Source organism: Thermobia domestica, chromosome 16 (genome assembly GCF_964235325.1).
Source record: "Thermobia domestica chromosome 16, izTheDome1.hap1.1, whole genome shotgun sequence".
NCBI classification, from domain to species: Eukaryota; Metazoa; Arthropoda; class Insecta; order Zygentoma; family Lepismatidae; genus Thermobia; species Thermobia domestica.
This window is the reverse complement of record NC_137469.1, coordinates 181,959,206-181,978,383: the sequence shown is the minus strand read 5'-3', so window position 1 is coordinate 181,978,383 and position 19,178 is coordinate 181,959,206. Positions and strand designations below refer to the sequence as shown.

At 37.2% G+C, this 19,178-nt stretch overlaps 1 protein-coding gene across 1 annotated transcript in view; it reads left to right on the top strand.

Annotated features, from left to right (window-relative positions):
* The window catches only part of LOC145673536 (uncharacterized), a 69,025-nt gene extending 52,536 nt beyond the window's left edge, over positions 1-16,489 (top strand). Inside the window, exon 4 of the mRNA XM_081743334.1 lies at positions 15,206-16,489. Coding sequence (XP_081599460.1) covers positions 15,206-16,295 — 1,090 coding nt within the window. The 3' untranslated portion in view covers positions 16,296-16,489. The remainder of the gene's footprint in view (positions 1-15,205) is intronic.
* Positions 16,490-19,178: the final 2,689 nt, after the last annotated feature.

Genomic DNA, 19,178 nt, shown 5'->3' with positions numbered 1-19,178 from the left:
TGGTAAAAACTCCCTTTCCCTTGTTCGGTAGAATGTGATTTTAGTTCCTTGTTCTAGTACGTTTTTCTCCTTCAATCTGGAAGCAAGTAATTCAGACGATTCTTTTGAAAGATTAAGGTCCCTAACTAGATCATTTAGCTCATCTTTATTAAACTGTTGAGGAATTGTTGACATTCCCTCATAATCACTGTCACTTCCATCATCCATGTCACAAGAATGTTCACTACGTTCGTTTTCAGTCTCACAAAGCTCTGGCAAGTGGTGAAACGTTGGGATTGGTATTTCATGGGAATGAACAACTGGACGTCTTGCTGAAGGCAGATCAGGATATGTCCACTTGTTCCGGTTATTTCTATTCATACCCGTAACATTTACCAGGCAGAAATAACAGTCATCAACATGGTTTGTGGGTTCCCTCCAAACCATTGGAACACCAAACTTAAGACTTTTTCTTTTTCCAGTTGTCCACTGTCGCAAGTGTTCAGTACACATTTTACACACAATATGTGGAGCCCACGTTTTATCTTGGTCCCCTAGGCATACACCAAAATATGCATGATATGCTTTTTTTACAAAGTCACTGATATGTTTTCTATTGTCTTTAAATGTGTACTCACCACATATGTAACAAAACACATCAGGATAGTTAACACAACTTCTTCGACTTGAACTCATTTTATGTTCAGGCCACTAACACGGATGTTAAATATAAAGCCTTAGTATACGCGATACAAGTTATGATTTCAGAACAAAACTCACATGTTCCAACATGTCACTCCACCTGCAAGACAACAACTACGATCCACTAGCCAAGTAGAATACCAATGCAATCTAGTGGACGTTCCTGGAACTACTATATGACTAGTTTCCGTTTAGTACCGACAGATAACAGCACTAATGAGAAAAGAGCGCCGTTCTTCCAAATAGAAATCTCTATAGAGCACAGTAGGATTTATTTGAGTTGCAGAGTTTATAAGATCATATTCAAACTTGTTATTACGAGAATATTTGTATTTCTTTTGCTTATTTTGTATACTATTGCAAGAAGCATGCAGAAATAGTGGTTACATCATTTATAATTTACATATTTATTTTGGATTGTAATATTTCTTCCACATACATTGTAACGTAAATAACACTACTGGTACAGTAGCCTGTATCTACCAAAGTAGAGCTGATAGAAAAAAACTGCTTACATTATTGGATTCAGCGCCCCACACATAGTTAAAATCAGCTCTAAACTTTTAGGCACCAAGAAAAAATTTTTTTTTTCTGTAGGCCTGTGTTATCTGCTTTTCATCACTTGTGATCAACTGTATCAGAAATGGCTCGAATTCGTTACGTTTCAGTAAAATTCTCAGATAGAAATTTAATCGTGTATATCTCTTTGAGTCAGATCATATGCCACCCAAGTGTCGAGCTCTCTTTCTACCTAGCTTTATCCAAATGATTTAATGCTATTTGATGATGGATATTAGGTCATTGGTGATGTCAGTACTGCTTACATGCCGATCATATTCCTGGACTTTTCCCAGAATATCATCCATTTTTACTGTGATTGGTCGCTCACAGCGAGTGGCATTCTGGACATAAAAATTTCTAGAACCTAAAGCGACTGAATTGTGTTTTTGCTATTTTTTAAACGTATCTTGTTCATAAACAACATTAATTTCTTCGCAGGCCTGCGCAGCATTTACATCTTTATCGCAATAAAATCGTAATGCAGCTTTGCCGAAAGCACACTCATTTTCACGACATAATGTCTTACGTCTGAATGAGAGAATATCGATACATTTTGAATATATTTGCTTCAACCGTCGGCTAACGAATGATGTTAAGCCTTACTCGCTGAGGCTCATATAATCTGAGATTTGGGATACTCACACCATCTTCTGTTCAAAAGGCTCACTACTTTTGAACTACCTGATAGTGAAAAAATGCCTCTATTGCATCTTAGGACTTGAGATTCATAACAGCAAACTGTTATAGGTCTTCTCTTGGCCCTATATCAATGCATTTTCTACTACTATACCGCTCACTAAAACGTTTCTTGGGAGGAAATGGGAGTGCCCCGAGAAAACCCACGGACACGATGTTCTCCACGACAAAGTTACTTGGTCGGGGATGGGACCAAGGACCCTACGCACCAGAGGTAAGTGCTCTACCGCTATGCCTTCGTGCCCCCTATAGCCATGTTCTAGTGAGCAGTGTAGTAGTAGAATAAACATTGATAAATAGCTCCGGGAATGTCTGGAATACATTGCTGAATAAATCTCAAGTGATGTAATGCAAAGTAGAATCAATTTTCTAATACTTAATTTTTTTGAAAATATGAAATTTTATGTATCATATTACTTTTGTACCCAAAATGTGAACTATATCTTTTTCACTCCTTTCAGGCAGTGGGGAATTTCGGAATGGATATCAATGACAGTGTTGCATGTATCTCACTAAAACGTATGACAGCAGTTTTCCAAAAGAGTACTTTAAAAGAAAGTTGGAAGAAGATTGGATGCGGTGTCCTCTACTCTGTGACTATGGGTTTTCGTGTAGAACACTCACTCCCATCGTTAACTCCGAGAGAGAGAGGCTTAGTGGAGATATAAATAATTTAATCACAAAAGGACAACAAATGTAGCTGAGTGTTAATTTGGAATGTGAAAAATAAATTTTCGTGTTTGAAGAAGCAATTTTCTGTATAAGTAGAAACAGCAATTGTAAAGTTTTACATTGTACAAACTTTGCACTTTATAGACCAAAATTGATTTAAACTAGTCGCAGAGTAAAACAATAAGTTTATTGAAAAAATATTAACGTGTAACAGTTTCGCACTCTATCCAGTTTGGCTTCATAGCAAAATATATTATTGTAAATTAATTGACGGGCTTACCTCTTGGTGGTGGTGATGATAATGATGTGAAATATGTTTGGATTGTAAAATAAATAAAAATAAATTAGTCTATCGAAATGTATGTAAATGTTATTTTCAATCTTCGAAGTTTAACCTTTTAAATGGCATTATTTTATTTGATTGTATTGCATTTTTAGTATTCTCCCTCTATGCTTCTATCCTGTCGGCTAAGTAAGACGATGAGAAATAAAATATAATAATGAAATAAATAGTCAGAGGCATTACATGATATGCATATTCTATCCTACAGTTGCCCCAGCCCGCTTAAAAATGTTAGACGGCTTTATTTTATTCATATTACTCTTAGAAGAGTGAAATTCTAAATATATATCACAGACTATCATTAACTACATACAGAACTCTCTGGAATTGTTCATATAGATATCCATGTATGCTTTTTTTTATATAAATATTTTGAGTTTTGGTTGTATGTCATATGGTGGATTCAGTGCACAAAAGAATCAAGTACTTTGGTTTTTGTTCATTTTAGATGCATTTCATGTTTGAGATATTTGACTGAAGTTCCTTTCATTGTTTATAGATTCATATCCAGATATTGTAAATAACTTTTGAATAAAAAAAAATTTGGTTTTAACCATGTACATAAAAAGTACCTACAAACAGTGTCTTACTTTCTCAGATTTCTGAAGACTTGATTCGTTGTGCTCTGAAAGCCTCATAATACTCGTAAGAGATCACCAAAAAACAATAAATTTATTTGTTCACGAATTATTATCATAATGATTTTTTAATTAGCGCATGTCCATAAGAAAGGTTAAATGATGGCACCAGAAAATTCACTGATTATCTCCTGATATGTTCTGCTGTCTTATTTTTTTTTGAGCTGTGCATCTTCTGTGTACAAATTTATAATATGCATGCATACATACTTAGCTATATAGCGTAAAGACGTCAAGTACGAAAATCACGCACAAGACTCTGCAAGATCTCCAGAAGTATTTTTTTTTTATAGTTCAGTTAGAACAAAGGGAATTTGAGGAACTGAGCTCGGGTGTAATCTTAGGAGTAGGCGAGATAACAATGGTAGGTTTATGTGGAAACTAACAAGAGTGTGAGAAACACTCCCATACCCTGTGCTAGATGGTCCCAAGAAGTAGCTTTGAGTCACAATCGCATAGGAATGCGTCGCACTGCTTAAAACCGTTTTTACGATATCAGATGACACATGCTTAAAATAAAGAAGGGGTCCAGTATTTGGAAATTTCCAGGTGAAATCTGTCACGTCACAACAAATGAGTATGCAGAATAGTTACTTTACTCAGGCGACATAGCTGAAAAGTAATAGTGAAGAATTCACCCAGCAAATATGAACACTATGTACAAAGTAATCTTCACAGAAGGAGCAATTGTGGACTGTCAAGGATGAAGTGCTCTTTATTCTTTTCGCAGGTGTTGTTACAGGCTTACAACCTGAAACGTGTCAAGCTAGAAAGGAACAGCAATATTAAGAGAAATTATATAGGTCACTTGTAACAATAGAAACGGTTCACTGCTTCCAATTGTAGTCAAAACTAGCTCGTAGTGGCCACCTTTAACAAATTAGTATTTTTCGAGCACATCTTGTACGCGTATACCCAACACCGCTAACGTGCCTCTTAGTTATGGACACAGACGAGTTGGTGGATAGGACCCTAGTAAAATACATGTAACAGTTCTAAGATATTTACATCAAATTTTGCCAAGAAAATGTGTTTATAGCTATGGGTTAACTGCTGTATCGCCGGACCAATCTTTAAAAATTTACCAGATGAATTGGAGAATTCAGTTTGGTTTGTGAAGAAAAGTAAATGAAAGTCAGGTGAAGGGAATATTTGAAGTTAAGAAAATACTAGTTGTTTTTGATGTTGTAAACAGGGGAGTCATTTCAGATTTCGTTTGGGGGGGAGCAAGAGCACCACCGACATAAGAATTCCATGTTTTGTACTAGTATATTAGTAGGCAATCGATTAATGTACATATATATTCCTCAAACTCGTGGGGGGCAATTGCCCCCTCCTGCCCTCCCTAAATGACGCCCCTGGTTGTAAACGGCACTATATGTGGAGGCGGAAGGAACTATTTGGCGGAGAGGTACGCTTGTTATTATTTACGGGAGAGGCAGTGTGCAAATGGTGCTTAAATGGCAAGATTGCCATACATCGTGTTTGCGTTTTATCGAATTGTACAGAAATAAGGAGTGTCAGTTGTTGAAATTGTGTGAAAGGCATGGTCTGCTAAACAGGTGGATAGTTTATCGTAAGTGTGGAAACAAAACTGCTGAAAGGAAGAGGAACCTCTAAGCAAACCTAATGTAATCTAACCTAATTTAGTACATTTTGGTATGTTTGGGATGGCGCTTAGTATCTCCCTCAAAGCTGTGACACATAAGCAATGCAGTTTATGACATATAAAATGTTTTTCCACCATCCTCGTTTATATGTATACCCACCGCCGCTGACGCGCCTACTCCCTCGAATTATAAAATACAATTCTCATAATTACTAATAGACGATTTCGTAAAAAAAAAAAAAGCATATATTTGTTTCTACTGTTGCCCCTATTATAAATCTACACCCTCACACGTGTGCTGTCTACATAACTTCACTATTTTTCCTTTAAGATTTAAATTTTATCTCAAAATCAGATCAAAAGAAAAAGATACTGTTTCTAATCTGCTGCATTTATTATTTTCTTATTTTCCGTTACTTTTTTATTATTATTTCAACAACTTCATAAAAGTTTCTTGCGTTTGTTGTATGAGGCACGCATTTTACCATTGTAGTTGCTGCATGCCATATTTACACTTCCACCGAGTAGAATGGAGCTTCGGAGCGTTACCTTCAACTTTTTTTTAACACAATTTTAGCCTCGCCCGAGGTGTAGCTAGCCAAACCAACCCTCAGTGTTAACCGTACCTGAGGGATCACTTTGGAAGCTTTGTGCAATGCATAGTCAAGGGGAAGGTTGAGGTATCCCACAGGTACGGTTCGTCTAGGGGACCCCTACGGGCTCGACTATGCATATGGCCCTTAAGCCGTCACATATTGTCTCAGTAATTGTATAGATCCTACGGGAAAGGAATTACGAAGACATGGTTATATTATTATGATTCACTGAAAACATCATATTGGAGCTATGTAACTTGATGAGGTTTCGAGGTTTAAAAAAAAGTATTTCCAAATCCAGATTACCAAGTTATTTCGATTGAGCCACTTCAGAAATAAATCAAGACATTACTTACAGTTGGGTGAGTTTATATGCACAGACAATCCAATGGTTGTCCTTATGAGTACCAGTTCCTATTGACGAAAAAAAATATGGAGCTTTCGTGTTGAATATTTCAGGTTCCAGTAGAAAGAAACATTACACACACATCTCTTATCAAATGTAGTTAGAGTTGAACTGGTTAATATCCATTAACCATATCGGTTCTTCAAAAATTCAGAGCCCTACACATGTAGTAATCAGCTTCCGTCGACATGTCTCATGCAGACGACAATCAACAACATTGGGCTGCTTCACTAATTCTCCTCGCTGCTCGCTCCGTTCCGTCCAAATAAACACAAAAATCGCAAATTTTGCAACTGAACTCTTTTATATCTTTTAGTAGGAAAATTCGTTCTGGAGCGGGTTTCTTCACCACTTTATTCTTATAATATCTGTCATGCAGTAACTGGGTACTGTGACGCCATTAAAGTACAACATTGTGACGTAGTAGTACGAAGATTGATGATGAGCTAATCATCAGAGACTTCAAAGGAAAGCGACCAATTATAGATAATTCTCTAAGGGCCGTATGCATAGTTATTCTGCGGGTTACTTAGGGGCTGCGTACGGGACACGTGATAATTTGCGTTGCAGAGTTCTTCCGCAGGGTCAAACAAGCCCGCAACCTTCCCGTAAGTCAAGAGGATGGCTAGGGGTGCTTCAACGCACCCTTTGCTAGCCCGTAGCAGTTTCTGTTGTATAAAATGCGTATGCTCCGTGCTGACAAAATATTTGAGTATGTTAATGAGTTTACCGAATTCGTTGAGCTGATTAAGCGATAATAAATGACATATTGATGGCAACCAATTTAAAAATATATACCAATTCCTGAAAGAAGATTACAGGATATTTTGCTTTCGCTCGTACAAATATTGAATACAAGGTCATAGAATGGACTAACAACTTCTACCTGAAATAAAATAAGCGAGAGATACTTGTTACAGTATTGGTACTGAAGTAGATTTTAGATTAGATTGTAGAATAGCTTCAGAATTGATTCTAGGGGTCCAGTGGTGATTTCAAGGATCGGCCGGGGGGGGGGGGAGAAATTTCTCCCCGAGAACCATGACATTCCCTCAGGACCACATAGCCTATCGTGCTCAATGTGAATTCTCAGTATTTTCGTTACTAATACATTTCATCAGCAGTATATTGAAATCGCCACAAAAAAAAAAAAAAAAAAAAGGAATCATCACTGATGGGAAAAATTGACTCAATAGTTACACATATTTCATCGTGAAAATGTTATTCTAATGTGTTTTACATCCTTCTCCCTGTTGGTGTTTTCCTACATTTCTCAGTTAGCATAGGTAAACTTGAGGAGCGCTAACTTCCCTTTTTTTTCCACTAATGATCTAACATCTTCTGCATTCTTGGTTTCTTACCTGACCACCAGCTGCGTACACATTTATAATATGCTTGTAAACTTATATATTATAAATAAATAAGTGCAAAAAACCATGCCCAACACAGGATAAGTTTGCTTTTATTCCGATTCCAAGCTGGGCACAATTTGAGGGATCACGCATGATTTTGTCCGCGGAAGCAGGCACATTAGTGTTGGTGATATGCGTATAAGGAAAGACAAGTGGAAATCATCGAACTCCTGTTTATCGACGCGCTGTAATTGCTCAAAGTATGCATCGGTTCACGTAATTATGGAAACAGTGTTAAGAAGTATGGCTCATAATTATGCAATTATAATGGAAAACTAGGTTCTAGTGACCACCTACTACAGATAGATGCATATTTTTTATACTAATTTGATCATTATTCGAGTAAACAGTTCTATCAAATTTTGACACATTTCTTACATTTTCAGGTTAGGTTAGAGCTTTGTATTTCTTTTAGCAAAGTATGTCTATATGAAGAGCTCCATTACTATTTGCAGATTAACTTCAGGAGGGCTCAGTATAAATACAGTGTGGGCGTATAGCATAAAAACTACAGTACATAAGATACGAATCAATTTGTGCTATGTGGCTAAAAGCACGAATGCTCCCTAACTGAGTTATGGTAGGAGCGCATCAGGCGACTCCGACTGATAGTGAGCGGGTGCGTCCATAGGGAGCAAGCGCGTCAGCGATGGGGGTATACGTATATACGAGGATAGTGGAAGAGCACACTTACACATACAATACTTTCATTATCACTTAAATCATTTCAATATGCTGCCATTGTTGGTAATTATTTATATTTACTCTTTCATTCCTTCACGAAAAATGTAGGGCTTCACATCGTATTTTACCTATAAATTTTCTATTTCGTAAAAGTGTCTGCTCGGGTGAACCCCTAATTCGTTTACACACCATCGCAAACTCGCCCGTTCCCTACGGACGGACCTCGACTGTAGCTCTCCAGCTTCACCTTGGCATTAAACCGTAGTAGATGTAAAAATTGCTTGTAATAAGCAGCTTGCAAAGTTTGGTGCGTGGTTTTGAGACGTCTGGCTTTCACTATATGTATGTATGTCTTATACAATTGTACGCAATTAGATGATAACACTCTAGGAATAAGTAGATAAGAAGTTTTACGCTATTTGCATGGAATATCCCCCCAAAAATGCTGTATTTATAGACATAACTTTTATGCCCTCCTAAGGTTAACTTTTACTGGCAAATTGTTTAGAAAATACATTCACAAAAATACTATGGGCTGATTTTGTCCAAAAAAATTACATTGTATATGTAATTTATTTCTAGTGGGATCTCTATTGTAAAGCTACAGCCTCACACGTTTTCTAGCTACATATCCATATTTCTTTTTGCGAGTTAACAGACTTTACCTGAAAATTAAAAAAGAAATGTATTGCTAATCTACACCGATATTTTTCCGCTTTTCTATATCACTTTATAACTATTTTCAAGTTAACAGACTTTATCTGAAATTAAAAAAAAAAAAAAAGAACTGTATTCCTAATCTACACCATTATTTTTCCGCCTTGGCAAGAACAAAGTTCAGAACATTTATTTCATTTTTTAGATATAGCATACGTTGTATCCATGCAGTTGCTGCTTCGATGTTAATTCTTTATCATAGTAGAATTGAGTTTCGGAGTTCTACCTTCAACTTTTTTTTGACAAAATTTTAGCCTCGCTCGAGGTGTACTAGATCAATCAGCTCTCAGTGTTAACCGTACCTGAGGGATCACTTTGGAAGCTTTATGCATTGCACAGTCAAGGGGAAGGTTGAGGAAGCCCACAGGTACGGTTCGTCTAGGGGACCCTTACGTGGTCGACTATGCATATGGCCCTAAATCTGTGTTACTGACGTCACACAAGACAAGATTGAAGATGGTGCACCAAAACTGAGTGAATTTTGATGATTTTCTATCAAGATGGCTGAAAATCTAAAGAATTTTATAAAGGATATGTTTAGAATAAAATTTTAAAGAAATTTCTGGAAGTTTTCAGAATGTTTGGAGATAGGAAACGCGTTCTACAGATAAAAATAAAAGAAATAAGCAGAATCTTTAAGAAATATAGGAAATTAAGATAGAAATGAACAAAACATAGGTATTAAATACGAAATAAAATCCGAAACCTTTTTAATGCACTTCCTAACTTAATCCTATCTTGTAATATTACGAGCAAAATTAAATAATTACATTACATCCTTACATATCCTACATCATATATTATTCTGCACTATTATACAGGGCGTTCAAAAATTTCCAACATGATAACTCCTTGTTGGGAGGTATCTTTTTTTTCTACACGAACATGATCACTGTCACATATCATTTGCAGACTCCAGAAATTTATGTTCGGTAATCTGTAAACTTTTCTTTGTACTCAATACGCATGTTCACATCTTAACGAAAGTGGTGTTATTGTTCTGTCCATTATATTTATCTGAATACATCGTAAAATGCTTTAAACACGCTGACAAATCAATCATGTACACTCATGTCCGAAATGATTGTCGCATATCTATAATTGTCTTGTAAGAATATAATTTGATAATGATTTTGCAGGGTACTTTTAATACTGATACTATGTGTATAATCGGGAAATGTATATTTGTGGTAAATTTCATAGAAAAAGAATTATAAATACGAAAATTAGAACGAGTAAAACAAAATGTTTCTAAATAGACAAGAAAATTTTATTTTCGTTTTATTCTTCTTATTTACTGTTCTTTTGACATGAAATTTGTCACCTACATGTCTTTGCCGTTTATACACATACTAACACTATAAGAAATATCGGGCGAAAAAAAATGAAATGAAATCTTTGAGTTTTACGTCCCACGGTTATGCCGGTTAGGCTAAAGGAGACGGTGATAATGAATAATGAATGAAATGGTGGAATGAAGAAAGTGGGAGGAAACGGGAGAACCCCGAGAAAACCCACGCACACGGTGTCTGTCCACCACAAAGTTAACTTGGCGGGGGTTGGGATCGAACCAGGGACCCCTAGCACCAGAGGTGAACGTTCTACCACTGAGCCACCGCGGCCCTTAATATCGGGCGAATTCGTTATTAAATTATATTCCTACAACCACATATTTATAGACATGCGACATTAATTTTGGACATGAGTGTACATAAACATACAAGATGCCATGTGATCACAGCCGCGACCTGCAGTTCCTTCATGCCACATATAGCATGTCGTGGTGTTGTCACTAACTTTACGTACTGTCAAGTTGTAAGTCCACAGAAGTTGTTTGTAAAATGCAATACTCGTAAGAAAGTTTGGTGCTGGCAGACACTGTTGAAGATCAAATGTGCAGCCTTCAACATTTTCACTTGTACACGCTTCCATATTTCTTCTTTTAATATCAAAAGCGCTTTCTGCTTTCAGTTGATGTTTTAATATTTCTTTGAACACAAAAAGCCTGTTTTTCAGCACACTTTATTTTCATGTGTAATGTATCACATGTATTGCGTGTCCCAACTATGGGAGGTTTGATAGCAATTCGTCCGAATTCTTTCTTCATAAACTCTCCGTAATATGTATAACTAACTGTTTTTTTCCCTTTTAATGTATGGTTTTCTTTGTACGTTTCACACAACCTATACTTGTTTAGATAAGTTAGCAAAAACTTGTTGCTCTTGCGTCCACCGTATTATGATTCGCATGTGGTAATGACTTGGAAATTCGAACGTAAGAGTGATATAAAAGCAACCAAGAAAGTTTAGTCGCTTTTTGTGTTGGTCTGTGTTCAGTTGGTCCTCACACCGTGACTTGAATGCGAATGGAGATAGGGCAAAGGTCGTTTTTTTATGGATATATCTAACATACTACCTGGTTGTGGCAGTTCAGTTACACTGTGAGCTTGCGTAAGGACAGAGTGAACGTAGGACCTCCACAGACCGCCATAAGGGCCTTATGGTGTCCGAGTTCTAACTGGGGTGTAGCGGCGCTGAAGATCCGACAGGCTTTTGGTTAGGGTGTCATGACTACACAGACAGTGCAGTGGTGATCTAACAAAATTAAGGACGGTGACGAAGCAAAGACGCATCACGTGCCGGGAGAGCAAAACGTTTACAAATGATCTTCAGGCAGCAATTGAGACGAGCAATGGCCACACATGTGAAGAACTGAAACTATATTCCAGATTGAGTGGAGAAACCATTCGCAGCACCTCTATGAACTTGGAAAGCACAAGAAGTTGGGTCGATGGCTCCCTCATGATTTAACTCTGGGCCAGAAGGCAACGCGGGCAGATACCTGTGTTTTGTTGCTTTTTCATCTGAATGAGGAGCCATTTCTTTACAGGATGTTGACATCAGATGAGAAGCGGGTCTTATACGAACCTCCATGGCGCCGTCATCATTGTTTAGCATCCCATGAACCGGTTCCGAAACAACCGAAAACAGCAGTGAAACAGAAGGTCCTCCTGTGTTTAGTTTACTACTCGCGGTATCGTGCCGGGCGTTCAGACGATTAATGCGGCAGTTGAGCCGTGTTCAAGAAAAACAGACTCTGGAGGCAGCAATTCTGAGTCGCAAAAGTGTCCTCCTACTACAGGACAACGCTAAGCCCCACATGCCTAGGATGACTCGGGACACCACTCTACGTCTTGGATGGAAAACGCTATTGCATCCTCCATACTCACGGTTATTGCACCGATCTGATTATCACCTTTTCCATTCCTTGGACAATCACCTTAGAGGACGCCAGGTGGAATCCTAGTCGAGGAGCAAAATGCACTTGTTACTTTCCTCGCTTCACGGCCCACCAATTTCTACTGCGATGGGATCCATGGTCTTCGAGAACGTTGGCAGAAGGTCGTCTATGCTGACCAGTACTACTTTTGATCTTCCAGGTTCGTCTTAGGTGACATATCAGTGTTCGAAGGTGGTGGCTGAAAAAGCTTTACAACTATTTTGGTTACCTTTATTCCTTGCCATGTTGTTTTTTGGCGTTTTGGAACCTCTTTTATCACGTTATTATTATTCCTTTGTGACATGATTGTCTTTTCTGTTCAGTTTTTATATTTGAATATTTTACATCAATACCACATACTGTTAAAAAGCAACATTTCCAAATTTGCACTTTGACATCAGGGATTCTTACAAAAAATCTGCAGGATATGTATCGCGTTTGCGAATGTGATTTCTTGTGGACTTTTAGGTGTAATTATAGTATAGTTCAAAATTCTATTGTTTTTTGCGGCAGAGATTGTGTCTGCTCTTCTGTTAGATTACCTTTACAGTTCAGACTGAAAGAAGTCTTCTTCAGACCTCCTACAGACTGAAAGAGGTTGCCGGGTGCACTTAGAAATAAGTTGACCACTCCTTGTCACGAATTTCGTACCAATATCCTGTTATGTTTTGGCCCTTTTTGACATTCTAGCTTTCCTCTTAAAACCTTTATCAGCACTATCTTTGGGTACAGCACTAGTTACACTGTAAATTTCTTTTCTCATTCCTCTTATTGCCCTCATCAGCACCACCTTTGCTTGTAGCACTAGTTACACTCTGCTTCTTTTTTTCCTCCTTAGCAACTAGGTCAGTACTGCCGTCAGCCATATCTCTAATATGTTCATTTATCGTTTCTCATTTCATTCCAACTGACTGACTCTGACTTGTCTTTTTTCTCAGTTTTTACACTGTAGTTACCCTAGTGTTCACAAATCTTTTCCTCGATCTTACGTTTTCCCTTGTGTTGAACCCTTCCACATCTTGCTCAGAAGACGAGTTTAGACTTTGAGGTGACATGTCAGAGTTATCAAAATGGTAACTGGATTATGATACAGATATGTCTTTGAAACTTCTATTTGAGAATTCTGGAAGACTTACAAGTTTTGCTTTTTTTTCATTCTGAACGAAAACAATTCATGCTAACTAGTAACCACAAAGTATTTATTCAACAAATTTCCGTTCAGAAAGTTAAATATTCAAAATGCAAATCTAAACTGCTTATCAAAATGGAACGCTCCTCCAGAATGAATAACAACAACTAAAAATAAAATAAAGCATGAAATGCGCATACTATCTGCGTCTTATAGTGTAGGTGGTTATCTTACAACCGACAAAATGATAAAGAAATTCTTTTGTTAAACGTAAGAGTACTGAAAAACATTACTTTGGTTATAAATCAAAAGAATGCCGCTACAATATTTTTGTAAGAGGAGGGTAGGCTCGTATTATGAAGAAAGCAAGCTTGAATTATTTTTTCGCAAATTTCATTTTCTGATTATTTTTCTTTTACCTATGAGTACAAGGGAATAAGTTTGAGTTATCCAGTTATACTAAAAACTAGTTGACGTATTGTGACTTACATAATTCAGCACACTCTTATATCTCTGCAGCTTACTGACATAGAAAAAAGTCTATTCACCTTAAAAAGATCACTGCAAAATGAACCAAAAGATGAGATTAAATAACTCGATTTTTTTTTTTCAGTTATTCCCTTTGACGTTGAAGGTCAAGAATTATTTTATAAAAGTATTTCGAGAATATTAAGTATGATATATTTTGTGCAAAATTTTAAAAATTATTGTAGCCATCCTTTGACATTATATTAAGAGTTCCTGTTTTTAGTAATTTAGAACAAGTTCGCAAGTACTGAATTTTCTAGCATAATAATTGATGATCTAATACAAAAACATCTTCAGTGACTTCGTACTGCAATTATCTCGTATACTAATGAATCTTCGTTCCATAGTGTAAGATATGTACACACACATGTTCAGACTTATTGTCCAATGTCTATAAATATGTTCTTCTGTGAACATAATTTGATAACGAATTCGCCCGGTATTTCTTATAGTGTTAGTGTGGTTATGCGGTTAGCGTACGCGCCTTTGGCGTGGGAGACTCGGGTTCGATTTCAGGTGGGAGCTCATGTGGTTCGGATTTCATGTTAATCAGTTGGTCCACATCTCATAGCCTCGCTGTTGAACGGGACGTAAAACTCAAAATCAACTCAACTTATCATGTTAATATGTGTATAATCGTCAAAGAGCTGTATGTGGCAAAATTCATATCAAAATAGCAGTAAATAAAAACAATAAAAGTTTCTTCTCCATTTAGCAAGATTTTGTTTTACTCATTCTAATTTTCGTATTTATAATTCTTTTCCTGTGAAATTTACCAGAAATATCCATTTCCTGATTATACACATAGTATCAGTATTAGAAGTACCCTGCAACATCATTATCAAATTATATTCTTACAAGAAAACAGTTGTAGATATGCGACAATCATTTTTGACATGAGTGTACACGATCGAACTTGGTATGTACTAAAGTTAAGGTATCATACGTATAAATGTACATACTATTTGATATAGAAGAAACCAAGGACATTGTTTATCTAGAATAGAAATCTGGAAAGGCCTCCATTGTCCTCTGTAACGTATTTCTATAACATCACAATAGTATCGAACATCAGTTTATCACGAAATATAACACATGTCGTCCCAATAGCTTTACATTTAAGATCTAATAACAAATATAATAAAAAAAACTAGCATTTTTCCATTGTTCCTCTATTTTACGTGCAAGCGCTAGGTATTTTTTGCCGTTTCGTATTATTTATCTCCATTTCCTTGTTTATTGAATTTGTTACAGATTCCATAGATATACTGTATCCAGAAAAGCGAATACCCTTAATGCACGAAAAGATTTAGTTCTTCATTCAGTTAAGAATCCTGACACTTCGAACGGATTTTACAAAGCATATACTCTATCACATTTTTCAACGCACACCTTAACGCATAAAGATGCAAAACCTCACACGTGCGAAGAGTCCGCAAAGGAATGTAGGCAGCTTTTGACTTTGGCAAGACCCAAGTTGACATTTACAGGTGAAAAACTTCGTACATGCAATTATTGTGGTCTAAAATTTAGTAGAAGTTCACTTTTCGCAAGACATATGTTGATGCATAGAGGTGAAAAGACTCATACGGATGAAGAGTGTGGTAAGGCATTTAGTCGTAGATCGCTTTTGGAAAGAGACATGTTAATAAAAACAAGGGAAAAGAATCAAACGTGTGGAGAGTGCGGCAAAGCATTTATTAGAAAAACGGATTTGCGAAGACACATGTTAATACATACAGGTGAAAAATGTCATACTTGCCTAGAGTGTGGAAAAGTATTTAGGCTCTGTTCACATTTGGCAAGACACATGTTAATACATACGGGTGAAAAGCCTCATACATGCGAAGTGTGTGGTAAGGCATTTAGTCAAGGTTCCCATTTGGCACTACACATGTTAATACATACAGGTGAAAAGTCTCATATGTGTGAAGAGTGTGGTAAGACATTTAGACGTAGGTCGGATTTGGCCAGACACAAGTTATTACATGCAAGTGAAGAACGTCATACTTGTCTAGAGTGTGGAAAAGTATATGGCATTCGTTCATATTTGGCAAAACACATGTTAATACATACAGGTGAAAAGCCTTACACGTGCCAAGAGTGTGGTAAAGGATTTAGAGGAAGTTCAAATTTGGCAGTACACATGTTAAGACATTCGCGTAAAAAACCTCATACTTGCCGAGAGTGTGGAAGAGGATTTATACACCAAACAATTTTAAAAACACACATGTTAATACATACAGGTGAAAAGCCTCATACGTGTGAACACTGTGCTAAGGCATTTCGTCGAAGGTCGCATTTGGCAAGACACATGTTGATACATACTGATGAAAAAACATAGGTGCCAAGAGTGTACGAAAAAATTTAGGCAACGTTCGAATTGGCAATACATGTTAATACATAATAATGAAGAGACTTATATGTGCGAATAATGTGCAAAAAAATTAGCCAACCTTCATATTTTGCAACACATGTTAATACATACAGGTGAAAAGCCTCATATATGCTAAGATTCTGATAAAGCATTTAGTCGAAGTTCACAACTGGCAACACACATGCTTATACATAATGGTGAAAACCTCATACCTTCCAGGAGTTTGGTAAAGGATTTAGTGGAAGTTCAAATTTGGCAACACACATGTTAAAACATTCGGGTGAAACGGTCATACTTGCCAAGTGTGTTGGAAAGGATTTAGACACACATCAAGTTTAAGAAGACGCATGTTAACATACACAGGTGAGAGCCTCATACTTGCCAAGAGTGCTGGAAGGTATTTAGGGACCTTTCAATTTTGGCAACGCACGTCGTAATACATTCAGGTGAAAATTCTGCTACGTGCCACAGGTATGGAAAAAGATTTAGTCGCATTTCAAATTTCGGAACACGTGTTAAAATATACAAGTGGAAACGTTATACGTGTTGCTGCAGTAAAGATATAGGAAAAGTTTATGTTTGACAAGACATGTTAGAACACACAGGTGAAGACCATCTACCAAAAGTGCGGTGAAGCATTTAGACGAACTTCAAGTTTACCAAAGCACATGCTGTCACAGGTAAATAAGCATTATATTTGCCAGAAATGTGCAAAGAGCTTTATTACAGTTCTTTTGGGAAGTCACATTTTAATATGAGCTCGTGGAAAGGATCACACGTTCGAAAGCTTGGTAAATGTTTAACAAGAAGTTTGGTAAGGCGTTTGTTGGTATATACTTGTTAAAAAATTCAGATTTGCCAGGAGTGGAAAAATATTTGTTCGAAGTTCATGTTTGTCAAGTCATGAAATGAAAAACTACACGTATAAAAAGTGTGAAAAACGATGTAGCCATTTTTCAATTCTTGCAAGAAACATGTTAGCTCATACAGATGGGAGAAATAACTGCCAAGTGTTTGTGAATGAATTTACGTAGATTCAGTTTTCGCAACACAGCTGTTCATGTATACTGGCGAAAAGTACACGTCAGTTGAAAGGGGATTTAATAAAATTCAAATTTGGCAAGACACATTAACACACAGAGATAGATAGGATCCTACGTGCCAAAATTCTGGAAAGCTATTTATTGAGAAATCGTATTGGTAGCACACCTTAAAACTTGGATGAACATATGTTAAATGTAAAGAAAGACATTCAGAATTTACATTTGACAACACGCTACCACACAAATCGAATCCTCGTAAGTACCAAAGCTGTGGAAAGAGATCAACTTGAAGTTCAACTTCCGCAAGCCACTTGTTCACTTATACAGTTGCACAATGTCAAATATGAAACAAGTGCAACAGCATTTAGCCAAAGATTTTTTTGTAACAAAATGTTAATATATACAAAAATAGCCATCATATATGCGAAGAGTGTTTTCTTAAAAATTATTTAAAAATCAAATTTGGCAATACTTCTTAACACATTCTGCCAAAGGACGGAAAAACAAATATTCTTGACGTTTATCATACTATAACTTTCTTAGCAGCACTAAATAACAATGTAACCAACAAAGTTCTGCCGCTGTTTCACTCACCACTTTCGAACATCGATATGTCGCCTAAGAAGCACCTAGAAGATCAAAAATAATCCCCATCAGCACTGACGACTTCATGTCAAAATTCTGGAATGCCATGGTAGTAGAAATTGTTGAACCGTGAAGCGAAGTACGTGTCAAGCGCATTTTGCAACTTTACTAGAGATTTCAACTGGCGCCTTCGAAGGTGATTGTCCAAGGAGTGAAACGTGATAATCGGACGGTGCTATGTCCGGGAAGTATGGCATATGTAATAGTGTTTCCCATCCAATTCGTAGAGTGCCTTCCGGGTCATTCTACCCGCGTGAGGCTTAGCGTTGTGCTTTAACAAGAGAACACTTTTGCGATTTAAATGTCGTGACTGGAGTTTTGAGTCTTTCTTGGGCTCAAGTGCTGACAGTACACAATTGCGTTGTTGCTTTCAGTTTTTTGTAGCACTTCTTCATGCAAGATGCTGCGAATCGTCCACTAAACACAAAGGACTGATGCAATGCAGGTCCCGACTGTTTTGTAGCTGGTTCATGTTATGCTAAACACTGATAATCGCACCGCGGAGCTTCGAACAGAATTCGCTTCTCATCACATGTCAACACTCTGTCCGGTTATGTCTCTTTCCTCAGACAAAACAGCGAAGAAACATAGGTGTCTGCAAAGGTTACCTTCTTCCCCCAGTCAGATCATGTGGGGCACATCTATCCAACTTTTTGTGTTTCCCAAGTTGATGGAGGTGCTGCCAAATGCTTTTTCCAGTCGCCCTGAGTTGTAGTCCCAGTTCCTCACATGTCTGGCCACTGTTCGCCTTAATTGCTGTTTTAAAATCTTCACGTTGTACATATGTTGGTCTTCCGACACGTGCTGCGTCTTCAAGAGTTTCGTCACTGTCCTTAAACTTGATAAACTAGCGCTCCACTGCCCACATTGTCACGACAGCCTCACCAAAGACCTAACATATTTTCCGTCTTGCTGCAGCATTGTTTGGCCACAATTTGAACTCGCACAACGTACAAGCCCTTATGACGCTCTCTAAAAATCCCATGTAGACTCAATCCTTAAGCAAGTTCACGGTGTAAATGAACGGCCACAATCAGATATGTTGGGTATACCAACAGTACCTTATCTCCATTCGCATTCAACTGATGGCAAATTGAACACAGACCTCCACAAAATGTGACAAAATTTTCTTGGTTTTCTTTTTTATGTGCTATTTTAAATT